At 34.6% G+C, this 13,469-nt stretch overlaps 1 protein-coding gene across 2 annotated transcripts in view; it reads right to left on the reverse strand.

Moving 5' to 3' along the window:
* Positions 1-451: 451 nt before the first annotated feature.
* The window catches only part of THSD7A (thrombospondin type 1 domain containing 7A), a 439,132-nt gene continuing 426,114 nt past the window's right edge, over positions 452-13,469 (reverse strand). For both annotated transcript variants that reach the window (XM_044246118.1, XM_044246117.1), the window contains 5 exons: positions 8,488-8,583; positions 5,584-5,666; positions 5,024-5,234; positions 2,449-2,536; positions 452-1,754 (listed from right to left, as the gene is read on the reverse strand). In XM_044246118.1, coding sequence (XP_044102053.1) covers positions 1,670-1,754; positions 2,449-2,536; positions 5,024-5,234; positions 5,584-5,666; positions 8,488-8,583 — 563 coding nt within the window. In that variant the 3' untranslated portion in view covers positions 452-1,669. The remainder of the gene's footprint in view (positions 1,755-2,448; positions 2,537-5,023; positions 5,235-5,583; positions 5,667-8,487; positions 8,584-13,469) is intronic.

Genomic DNA, 13,469 nt, shown 5'->3' on the forward strand with positions numbered 1-13,469 from the left:
CGGAGAAAACTACTAGACCAGTGGTTTGCAAAGCACAACCTGCAAATGTAGCATGCTGACTGTTGTCACTGAGGTTCACTGGAAAACAGCCATGCTCATTCTTCTTTGTATTGGGTATTGTCTACACTTGCCTCCTTACGATGATGGAACTGAGCAGGTGCAACACAGACCTGGCGGAAAATACCTACTATCTGGCTCTTCACGGAAAAAGTTCGCCACCCTTGGTCTAGATAGTTAATGAAGCCCCACGCACACTATTTACTCTTTTTTGAACATTTAAAGTTTTAAAATCCTACAAAGGCCGCTTCAAATTTTACCAGTGAGAAAGAGTAAATGATGGATACATTTGATGCGAAACTAGGAAAAACAAATCTGGGAAAAAGAAAAACCACAGGATTTTGAGTTGTTTTAGTTAAAAAAATGATCAGGATGTTATTTTCTCCATCTGCTCAAAATTAAAAAGACAACTGGCTCCTTTTTTTCTTTTCTTTTCTTTTTTTAACAAAGGTAACAAATATAAAAATCTAGTCGTAAACCGCCTTCAAAGTACAATTAAAAACCAACTAGAGGGATCCATCTTTTGAAGGGTTAATGAGTTCGGGATTAGAACATTGAAATCACCGCCACGTTGTCGATTTCACAATGGCTGCAGCAATGAGGAAGAGCATAGACAGCAGGTGTAATAGCTATTTCCATCCTGTAGCCATTCAAACTGAACTTTAATCTCTTCCGGATGTAAGAACTTGAAAATGGCTCCATGACACTCTTAGCACAGGTGTCTTCATCCCATATGAAAAGAGGCAGTTTCTATGGCAATCCTGGTTAAGTGCCTATCATGCTGCACTAATATAGTGCAAAAATGTGCCTTCCATAGAGCAAAAGAGATGCAGTCAACCAGTTTGAAAATTAGGGAAAGTAGAAATGTATTAACACAAACAAATTAGTTTTCCAGACAATAACCACTATAAAATACTGAACTTGAGGACTTTTTTTTTTTTCTCTAAGATACTAGTACATGTCCAGCATTCGTACTTTGGAGAAAGACAAGAGTTAAGTCTTATAAAAGAGTCTTTGCCTCTGAAATGCAGGTTAATGAAAGCTACCATCAACCACCAAGATGCTGAACTTACTCAATGGATTCTCTGCTCAGCTTAGAGCTTATCTCTTATTCACCATTAAAACTGCTTATTAACAAGTACATAGTCTGACATAGTAATGTGTATCATTCAATTGAGTATACATTGTTATGTTGACTATAATATTGTAGAGATCTTGGTATATACTCTTCATGCTAAAATGTTACTATGGGTTAACACTGCCAACAGAGGCTTGAATCAGGTGTTCTAACTGACCAATTCCACAACCGTATTTTAGAGATGAAAGTGAATGGTCAGTTGGTAGATTTCTGAAAAGATCACAAACAAACTCTGTTTTTTTTTCAGTTGCCTGTAGTCAACTGAATCTCCTAGAATTCTCATTGCTGATTTTTTATTTTTACATAAGTGGTACTATCTTGATATCTCCATTGGCACTGATTTTCACTCTTTGATGCTCTTTTAAAAAGTTACAATGCATTTGAATTCACACAGTATGAAGAGCTTTGTGGCTGCTGGATGTCTACTGCAAAGTCAGAAAGCTGAAACTGGTTGTTGCCCGGTTAAGTTCTATTTTACATATCTGCATCTCCATCGTAGGCTAAGGTTAAAGGTTTCAGTCGGTTGTTTTGCCTTCTTTGAGGTTTCTTTGGCTTTTTGCTGTAGATAATAATAAAAATAATTGGAGAAGGAAAATCAATCTCTCATCGTAAATTTTACTGTCTTAAATGAAAAATGCAAGCTATATTGATAAAGTTGCCTAACTGCCTACTGACCTAAATTCAACATTAAAGTTTTATTTTCTGGTATCTTTGAATTTCTTACTTAATGCTCTGAATAAACCTGAAATAGAACCCATCAAATATTTTATTATCCTGCAAAAGAATTATCAAAGGAAATTTCTCACTAACAATGGAAATAATACTATAGTATAATCATTAATATTTGACCAGAAATCTTTGTAAATAATACGATTTATAATACATGTTTAAAAAGATAGATGAGTAAAATTAGGTATCACCATAATATCTTTCTCCAGTAGTAATTCAGTATCAAACTCCATAGTTCATGATAAGCATACAAAGCAGTATTATCTTGTATAACCAAGGACAACACACTTGAGATGACCTGGAGCAGCTCTGGCTCATCTTCAGATAGTAAATGGCTCAGATTTGGTATTTTTAGAATATCTATGACTAAAGCTATTTTTATTTCTAATTTCAGATAAGCATATTAAATAAGTGTGGAATACTTATTTGAGACAAATTACTGTTTCTGTATTATAGTCAACTGACAGTGTTTTTGCTGAAATAGATATGTATCCCCTTAGATTTTGAAATATTTAATCACTCACCAAGCTAGATAAATCATGGAGACAATAAAGATGAGTAACACAAATGCCCCAGCTGCTACACCGTAAACCCAGGTCTTTAGTCTCCCATCTAAGAAGAATGGATATTAGTTATTAATTTACATTAGTCTGGTGTGTGTGTGTGTGTGTGTATATATATATATATATATATATATGACAGTCTTTAACTATGACCAATGACCAGTCACCTACAGCCAAATCCTTTCAAAACAAAATGAGTTATTGCTTAGGCACAGTTAATGATTAATGCAAAGCTGCTATTATGAGTTAGATGCTGCTTCATTAAAGGTAAATTATCAATGAGAATTAATGGGAAAGAAATAATATTTTCAATTTACATTCAGATTTCAAGTTCATATGCCTAAATTTTTGTAGCTTCTTATCTAAATTTTACTTCAAATTTAGTGTATGTGTAATGCTAACTAAGCATTTTCTTATTTTTATTCTGAGAATGGCAATTATAAGAAGAAAAGTAATGCAATTTCAATAAAGTCCTATAGCTTAGCGTTAATGCAGACAGGTTTGTGAACATAAATTTTGTTATTTTAACCTTTTTTCCGAGATGAATTAAAGTGAATATATTTAATTTGGGGGGGGAATTAATCTTTTATCTGATTTACACTTAACCCTGTCCTTTATAGTTCAGTCAACAATATCCTTTGTAAAAATAGCCAAGTTTGATAATAACTTTTTAGCTCCAAATAACATTTTTCTAACTTTTTATTATATGGAATTAGGCAGGGTAAGAACTTTTCTAATTTGATTTTCTAGTCTCATTTTCTTTGAGGTTCTTAGTTTTGTGTTCAGAATAAACTTCAATTAGATGATAGTATTAATGACCTTGCCTAACTTGATCATTACATCAACTTGTATTTTCTTTTGCATAGATACATTATATTACTGCTAAAATTACTGCTAAACTTATAGATTACTGCTAAAATTATAGACTGGGCAAATTGACTCCATAGACACTGTTTTATTCAATATTTGGAAGGCATCGAAAACAAATCGGTACTGTGAAAGTTTTTCTGCTTAGAGCTCAATCAACTTAGGGGTCCATTTAATATTCTAAATATAATTCTTTTCAATTCTACGGATTTTAAAAATTAGAGACTGGGTTTAAAATCAACCATTCTTGGGTTCATCTGCCTTGAGAGTTGTTTTTCAACAAATATTCTTGGAGCTTTTAAAAAACCAAGAAAAAAGTCTAAATGTACTTTTTAAGAACATAAATCTTTTTACTATATTAAAATATTCATTTTAGAGAGGGTATATACTTAAAATGACAATATTCTCTTTAAACTTTTTTTTTTTTTTTTTTTTTAAGTTTTGATGTGAGAAGTTCTGCTTGGATTCTTAGTTGAAGCCAAGATTGCTAATAGCCATTTGCAGCTCCACTATCTTGAACACTGAGAGGAGTTTGCCAGGTTTGCACAAACAAGTCAACTTTGCAAAATAAATTATATTTTCAGCTAACAGCCATATGAAGGCAGGAACAATGTGGTTAAATCAGTGTTTTGGTTAAATCATCCAAATACTGAAAATACTTAAAATCCTTTTAGTGATTCTCTAATAAGGGAAAGTGTTTTGACTTAATGCATTAGAAATCGAGATGTGCTGTGCAGACTCCCTCCTTTCTCATATTTCTAACAATAGTAAAGTAGACTATGCCTGGCTTTGCCTGGATATTTCCTTTGGCCATTAACTAGTAATCCCTCTTGATGTGGGGAAAAAACACCATGATCTGCACTACCTTACAGCCCTTGCAGCACAATTTTAAGCACCAGCTTTAGTTCCAGGACTAAGCATACAGTTCATTCCACCTGGGGAGACTGTGTGTACAGGGTAGGGCCAGCACTGGATTAGGCCTTCAAGCTTTTGCCTGTGTTGGCTTCAAGTCCATTACTAGACACATTAAGGGTGTCTGTTTAATATAACAAGGATCTGGTAAGTCTCCAAACTTAAATCATCCCATTTAGACAGGAAGGCTCCATCCTTGCCCTGCTGTATCTGGCGCTAGTACAGATTCTGATTATCTGAGTTTACCAGATCTAGGGGCTGATAGAAAATGGGCTGGCTACCAAGGACTGCCACTCCCCCAGTCCTGTCCTGGCATAGCACTGCATTACTGATATTCCTACTTTTAGGTTCAAATTATTACCGGTCTGTGATCAAATGAAAAATTCTTGAATGCCTTTAGAGTTTTACTTGCTTCAGTTCTGAGTGACAATATACTTTATTCCTAATTAATATTTCATTGTTAGATTTCTTTGTTCAATGTGAATATAATTATACTTGTAAATTTAGGTCTGAGATCAAAATAACTAATATCCTAAATTTTTTTCCAGAAGAAAGTAATTTCATTTCTCTGAACTTTGAGCATGAGTGCCTTTTCCCTAATAACAAAAACATTATGCTGTATGGCAATATCAGAATAAATGAGTACAGATGAAATGATAACTCCTGAGAAAATGCTTGCTTATTTTTTTTTAACCCTTTGACATTGGTTAAATGTATAACTAAAGGATTCTACATTAACACTGTCTAGTCACTTCACCTGGCCCAAATGGCTGTAGAAACCAGGTCCTTTCCCGTCCTGTTGGGTTACTGGAGGATTGGGTGGGATGTACTGCCCGGCTGGTTTTCACATCTCCTCTTTTGTCCTCCACAGTGGGTATCACCACCACAGGGATAAGTGTGCACTGCTCAAGTGTACCATTAGAAGACATGACTTCAGTGTACCCTTCTTCACAACTGCATGTCCTCATCTGCAGAAGAACAAGAGGATTTCTACTGTACAAAGAAGGGGATCTTTGAGAGCATAATCGATCTAACTTGAAGAGAAGGCTTTAAGGAAGTGCTGTTTGGGGTATTTACTATGTGTAATTTCTGTCTCAACTGCATAAAAACACACTTTTTGTACTGTATACAAATTATTTTAACAGTAGAAACAGTAAAAACATTCAGAATATTCATAGGATAAAAGGAGAGATCTAGAAATAAGGCTTTAAGGCCCCAAGGCATGCTTTTTCTGGGGGTGGGCGAATGGACTTTTAAGAGGTGGTGAGATGACAAATAATGAAGTTGGCTTGTCCTTCCTAATGAAGTCACACCTACCTCACTACAGTATGAGTGGGGTTGACTACACGGTGGGTTACAAGACCTGTCAGCATCAGGCTGGCGCACCACCAAGCAGCCCCCTGCAGAACAGAAAATCATACATTGACAAGTAGCATCTCTTGCAATGAGAGAAACACACTGTTGTATAGACTTGTCTTTGAATCCTGAGCCACTTGGGAACCCCCGTGGATTCTTCTGGGGGTGACTAACTGTGAACTATTTGGTTAGCCTGGACTACTTTGTACAGGAACTTGAGGCCCTTCTTATTCAGAGGAGATAGCACAGTGCTCGGCACTCAGCAGGAGCTCCACAAGCACTTACTTGTTTAATTGCTACTTCGAACACGCTAATTGCACACCAGCTATTTCTGTCCTTGTCCCCAGTTCCCCCTATTGGTCCAGTCCAACATTAAAAAGCAGATTGAATTTTTCTTTAAAGTTAAATTTCTTTCTTGGCTAGTCAGAGAAACCATTTTCTTGTCCCTTGAGTCACATAATTTATGTGACTATCATATAAATGTGTTTTTTTTAAATAATGCATAGTTCTTAGAGAACAATCACAATTCCTACCAGTTCAGGATTTTTGTGGGTATAGGAAAGAAAACATTTGTAGCTACTAAGTGATGTATTCCCTTCTTGTTTAACTTGATATTGCAGCTCTCTGGTTTTTCTTCCTTATCTTTCTTCTTTTTAAGTGTAGTACCAAGTGTGCCTAAGTTGTTACAAGTGAGGTTTCAAGATAAGAATTGGTGTCCTAGAGAAACAATATTGGTGATCTGGAGGGAACTTGAGTTTCAAACCATATTTGCTCAGTTGAATAGAATTTTAAGAAAGTGAAGTTTTTCCTTTACTTATTGAATTGATGATCCTTTGGAATTGAATCAGAGATACCTACTGTTAATTCTTTGCTTTCTCTCTCAATAATATAACTTATTCATCAAAAAACTGTGATGAGAAAGCAGTTAGTCACTGAAACGCAATTGCAGTTAAAAGGCCATTATTAAGGTTATTATCATGAAACACACGAAGAAAAAGGAAGACAACATCTTGATTTCTAATAAGGACGACTTCATAAAATTAAAGCAATCGATCAAGATAGGTAATATACTTTACATGCTTGTGTATTTCTCATAAAGAATCCCATTTCTCCTAAAAGATGGAAGAAGAATGCATATAGAGTTTATCACATATCATTTACACACTGGCCTTTTTGGTTTCAGAGTATCAGAAAGAAATACACTGGGTACTTCAATGGATTAAAAAGAAGGTGAACACATGATGTCTTAGAGGTAAGCCTTTTAAAACTGGACTTACCTTTGCATTGCATTGAGGAGTATCCCCAAATTTAATGGAAAAAGAACTTTTAACATGTAGAATAAACAGCAGATGAATATTACTTGTACCCATATTTGGGGAGGAAAAAAAAAACATGAAAAGTAATAGGACCCTCTGGGAAAACTCCAGTGTTCCCTCTGAATAGCTTCAAGAAGAATGTAGACCTTCATTTTCAACACTTGAGTTGAATGGACCATCTCTATAAGTGCCTTCAAATTCAGAAAAACTATGCTTCTCTTCCTAGGGTGCTTTCCCCCCTTAGGCCTCTTACAGTGGTGTGGCTAGAAGAGATTCCCCCCCCCCCCCGTAAATAATATTGTGAGAGAGAAAGGTTTCCTGGTAGGTGTCTCTTCTTTGTTATATATGTGTCCACTGGGAATTGCTGTTATCAATGGTTTCTTGATATAGATTTCTCATGTATACAATCTTACCTTCACAAGAATATAATTTGATATCCTGTTCCAGCTTTCATAGGAAATAAGTAAATTAGGTTTAAATAAATCCAGGTAATTTAAAATCTAATATAAAAATTGATGCTTTCCAAAAAGCATATTGATCTCTGTTCCTGTTATCTTACTGTATATATTACAGCTAAATTTATAAATGGACATTACTAACAGGCACCCAGATGCACATTACTTTTTATCTCTGCCAGAGGGCCAAAACAATGGCAGTAAGTCAGCAGGTCCCCCTGAAGAGTCAGCTCTCAAAATTTTTGCTACTGGTACACTATGAAGATTCCTACAGATTAGATCTACAAAAATGTTAAAGGAGAGACATTAGATCTTTGGGTCATGTGCTTAAGGTTGAGGTTCTTGTTCTGACCTTGATTTCTCCTAGGAAATTTACAAGGTACGTATCTGGAACCAAGTTTCTCTCCACTTCACAGGGTCCTTAAGAACTCTGGCATTTACTGAGTTAGGGTAAGGAAACTTTCAGTAATCACAGATTAGAGAAGCTCTTTGGTATATTTGGGTCAATTTCAGAAAAATTTCTCATTTGGGTTTCTTGACTATATAATTTTTGAGTGGGGATAGAGTAGGTTAACTACCCAGATACTCTCGGCTTGAGATCTAATACTCTTACCTATTAATTAATTAAAAAAACCCTGAATTATAGATTTCTGAATTCAAGCAAGATAATTCAAGACATTTAGCTTTGTTTAATTACATTCCCTTGATAATGTTTTTGGTCTTCATCTGTATTGTTTTTGAGGTACAGAAAGAGATATAGTCAACAAAATACTGATTTTTTTTTTTTTTTTTGAGAACATGGTGAGTTATTCACATAAAATTTTTAGGGAAGGCAATTTGAGATGATAATTTATTGGAATTACAGAGTATGTTAACTAAGTTCTAGCTACATTGTCTAAAATGGCTGGATGAGGGAGAATTTAATTGAAATAATAAAAAGTAAAACAATTATGGGTTACATGGGTACAGCCTAGAAACTGAATCCCAACCATGTGCTAAATAGTGAAAGAATATCTTTGTTTCCTTATTTTGTTGAACCAACTGTATGTGTGTTACAGGAAGACTTTTAAAAAAGAGAGAAATTGGAAGTTTACCTGTTACATTTATACCATCTGACCTTTGACACCAGACTGTTCGGGAAGAACCCTTCCAGGCACTGGCCATCCATTTATACTCATAACACTGTCCATCTGCAGGGACACAATAAACATGAACAGAAGCATTCTGCTGTCTAGAAGGATAATCATGGGGAAAGAATATTAAGAAAATATTTATAAACAATTGTAAAAGTGGTAAGTCCATCTCAAAAATTATTCAAATGTTATTGTCTTGGAATTGCCATATAGATGTTATAAAATTGTTATAAAAATTCCTGATCTATTCCTAGATCTCTTTTTTTTTTGCCATGGTTTTTATTCTTTTAATGATAATACAGTACAGTTGATCCTTGAACAACATGGGGAGTTGGGGCATGTACCCCTATGCAGTCTAAAATCTGTGCATAACTTTTGACTCTCCCAAAACTTAACTACTAACATCCTACTGTTGACTAGAAGCCTTATTGATAACACAAAATCTGAGTTAATTGTGTTATATGTTACATACTATATGCTTATAATAATGTAAGCTAGAAAAAAATGTTACTAAGAAAACCATAAGGAAGGGAAAATATTTTATACGTATTTATTATTTTTTTAAAAGATTTTATTTGTCAGAGAGAGAGAGTGCACCAGGAAGGGAGGGCATTGCAGAGGGAGAAGCTCCCTGCTGAGCAAGGAGCCTGATGCAGGACTTAATCCCAGGACCCTGAGATCATGACCTGAGCTGAAGGCAGATGTTTAACTTACTGAGGCACCCAGGAGTCCCTGTAATTCTATTTATATTAAAAAAAAAACCTCTCATGTAAGTGGATCTGGGCAATTCAAACCTTCAGTTCAAGGGTCAACTGTATTATTAAAAGTTTTAAGAAGTATCATTACTCTATGTATCATTCTGAATTATACAGATGAAATATTTGTGGTTTTTTTTTTTTTAAAGAGTTTATTTATTTATTTGACAGAGAGAAATTACAAGTAGATGGAGAGGCAGGCAGAGAGAGAGAGGGAAGCAGGCTCCCTGCTGAGCAGAGAGCCCGATGCGGGACTCAATCACAGGACCCTGAGATCATGACCTGAGCCGAAGGCAGCGGCTTAACCCACTGAGCCACCCAGGCGCCCCGAAATATTTGTTTTTTTAATGTAGCTATAGTACATTTATTTTAACTGCTATATAGAATTCCAATGTACTAAATGCCACTTTTTTTTTTTTTTTTCCTTTTAAGGTATTTCCTCTGAGTGGCTTTTTAGGTTGTTTTCAACTTTTGCTGTTAGAGCAATGCCTCTGTGACCAACCTTGTGCAACTCTCTTCATTCTCCTTTAAGGTAAATGTCTAGAAGACAAATTTCTGGGATCACTATAGGGATTGCTGAAACTTTACTAAATCTTTATTTTTTCCTCTAAAAAGTGACAATCTACATATCCACCAGCAGCAAATAAAGGTTATCATTGTTTGAGCCTTCACGAACATTTATAGTTGCCAGATTTAAAATTTTTGGTTAGTCTAGTGGGTGTGGAAGCTCTATCATCATTTTAAATTGTAGTTCTTTATTAATGCTATTAAAGAGTAACAAATGTTTGGGGGTATTTAGACGACTTCTTATGAGGGTTGCTTCTTTATATCTTGTGGCCATTTTTTTTATCCTCCTGAAATCTATGCCTTTTCTTATTGAATTGTGGGAATTACTCTAGAATAGCAGTTCTCAAAGTAGGGTCCAGAGAACCTGGGAGACTTAGACATTTTTTTCAGACTGTGTGTGTGTGTGTGTGTGTGTGTGTATGTGTGTGTATTTCCCTTTTTTTCAACTACACATCTGTGTGAGTAGAGCTGGATTTTCTTCGTATATATAAACTAAACTAAGATTACAACAGATTGAGTGTAGAAACAGAGATGAGAATCCGGCTGTCTTCCTCTAAGGCAGACATTATATATTTGCAAATATGTAAAACAAGACCATGTTTATCAAAGTTACTGTTTTTATTTTACAAAGTAGCTATTTTTCAGGAAGTATTATTGTTACATAAAATTGGTTTTTGGTTATTTAAATCTCATTTTTAATATAAACTTTTGTGTATATATAACTCACAAAAGAAAATTTGGGGTCCCCATACAATTTTAAGAATATAAAATTAGACCAAAAAGTTATAAAACTGTTGTTCTAGATACTAATCCTTGGAAATTAATTGACTTCACAAATACCTTTTCTAAGTCTTTGGCTTCTCTGCTAACTTGTTTAGGATCTATTACTATGTAGAAGATTTAATTTTTCATCTTTCCCATTTTTGTGTTTGTCCTGTCATTTAGGAAAATCTTCTCTACCTTGAGTTCATAATGATATTCTCCTATATTTCCTTCAAGTGTTTGACAGTTATGCTCTTCTCCTTTTGGGTTTATAATTTATTTAGCTTATTAATTTATCAGTTTTGTATATGTGTGAGCTTACAGATAATTTTAAAAACATTCTGTAGATAACAAAGTATTTCAACATTTACCCACCATTATCCTCCTGACTTTCAGTTCTGTTATGTACCTATATATTAAAATTTGTTCCTGGGATCCTTTGTTTTATTAGTCTAATTGCTTTATTGTTGACTGGTCATTTTTTTTTTTCAATTATTAGTGCTGTAGAATAAATCTTGAATAAAGCCATGAAAGCTCTTTGACCTCTTCCATTTTCTCTTCTTGAAATTCTGGACTTTAATAATTCTGGGATCTTCTTGGTCTTCAACTTCTCCATACAAATTTTAGGATCAATTGCTCAGATTACTTGAAAATCTTTTTAAATTACAGGGAATTTATAGATAAGTTAGTATAACTAAATTTTCATTAGATTTTGTTTGTACTGAGTTATGTAAGTTCTTTATATAGTCTGGAGATTAACCCATTATTGGAAAAATCATTTGCAAATATCTTCTCCCATTCAGTAGGTTGCCTTGTTGTTGGTTTCCTTCTCTGCACAAGCTTTTAATTTTGGTGTAGTCCCGATAATTTTATTTCTGCTTTTGTTTCTCTGGCCTGAGGAGACCTATCTAAAAAAATGTTGCTAAGGCCAATGTCAAAGAAATTACTGCCTATGTTTTCTTCTCGGAGTTTTATGGTGTCAGGTATTATATTTAGGTTCTTAATTGATTTGGGGCTTATTTTTATGTGTGGCATAAGAAAGTGATCCAGTTTTATTCTTTCACATGTAGCTATCCAGTTTTCCCAGTACCATTTACTGAAGAGACTGTCTTTTCCCTGCTGTATCCTCTTGCCTTCCTTGGGGTGGATTAATTGACCATGTAAGTGTGGGTTTGTTTTTGGGCTTTATGTTCTACTGATCTAGGGGCCTATTTTTATGCCAATTCCATACTGTTTTGATTACTATAGCTTTGTAAACAGTTTGACCTCTGCTACTTTCAGCTTTGTTGCTCTTTCTCAAGATTGCTTTGGCTGTTCAGTTTTTTGTGATTCCATATAAATCTTAGGATTATTTGTGCTAGTTCTGTAAAAAAAACCAAACCAAAACAAACAAACAAACAAAAAAAACAACAAAAAAACCCAAACCTATTGATACTTTGGTAGGGGTTATACTCATTCTTCCAATCCATGAGCATGATCTCTTTCCATTTATATATGTGGTCTCTAATTTTCCTCATCAATGCCTTATGATTTTCCTCATCAAAGCCTTATGATTTTACTTCCTCAGTTAAGTTTATTTCTAGATATTGTATTCTTTTTGGTACAATTGTAAATGAAGTTTCTTTTTCTTCTGTTTTGTTATTAGTCTATAGAAATGCAATGGGTTTCTATATATCAATTTTGTATCCTGCAACTTAACGTGATTCATTTTATTCTAATAGTTTTTGGGGGGAGGGTCTTCTGTGTATAATATTACATCATCTGTAAGCAGTGACAGTCTTACTTCTTCCTTACCAACTTGGATGCTTCTCATTTCTTTTTATTATCTGATTGCTATAGCTCGGATTTCCAGTAGTACACGGACTACAAGTGGCGAGGGAGGATAATATCCTTGTTGTACTTCTGTTCCTAATGATGAACAATTACGAGCTGGTCTATGAAGTGTAATAATGTTAGCTGTGTGTTTGTCAAAGATGGCCTTTGCTATGCTGAGAACCACCTGTTGAGTTTTTATCATGAGCGATGTTCTATTATTTTTTTGTTTTCTGTTACAATTTTTAAGGTGAAAATCATATAGTAATCTGAATGGTTATTTCTTTGTTTTCAAGTATTAAGCTTCTGGTTGTGCTTTGACTAGAACCTTCTTTCCTAGGTTGAAAAGAAGTAGCCACAGTGAGCATCCTTGCTTTGTTACTGATTGCAAGGGAATGTCTCTTATGTTTCCCCTAATATTATGATGTATGCTGTTAGTTTTGGTACATAACATTTATCAGGTAAAATGATTTCCTTCTAGTTCAAGTTGTATTGGGAAATTTTTATTGTAAATTAATTTTGCATTATATGAACACATTTCAACGCATATTTAAAAATTGTATGCCGTTTTTTCTGTTGCTGTGAGGACTGACATTAGTTTTTCCTAATATTTAGGCATCTTTGTACTTTCAAAATCATAAGATATGATTGTTGGGTTAGATAATACTCTTTCATGATTTGACATCTATTTTCATTGGTGAATTTATTGACTGATTTTACTGACAAGGTTGTGCTCTCATGGAGCTGGAGAGATTTTCCTCATCTTTTTTCCCCACACAACTTTATTTTTTAAGATTTCACATAAAAGGGAGTGGTTTGTTTCTTTAAATTTTGGTAAAACTCAAATATTTGATATATCTGAGGTTTTTTTATTTTTTAAAGATTTTACTTATTTATTTTCCAGAAAGAGAGAGAAAGCACACAAGAGGCAGAGAGGCAGGCAGAGGCAGAGAAAGAGGCAGACTCCCTGCTGAGCAAGAAGCCCGATGCAGGACTCGATCCCAGGACCCCGGGATCATGACCTAAGTCGAAGGCAATGGCTTAACC

The sequence above is a fragment of the Neovison vison genome, chromosome 4 (assembly GCF_020171115.1).
Source record: "Neovison vison isolate M4711 chromosome 4, ASM_NN_V1, whole genome shotgun sequence".
Taxonomy (NCBI): Eukaryota; Metazoa; Chordata; class Mammalia; order Carnivora; family Mustelidae; genus Neogale; species Neogale vison.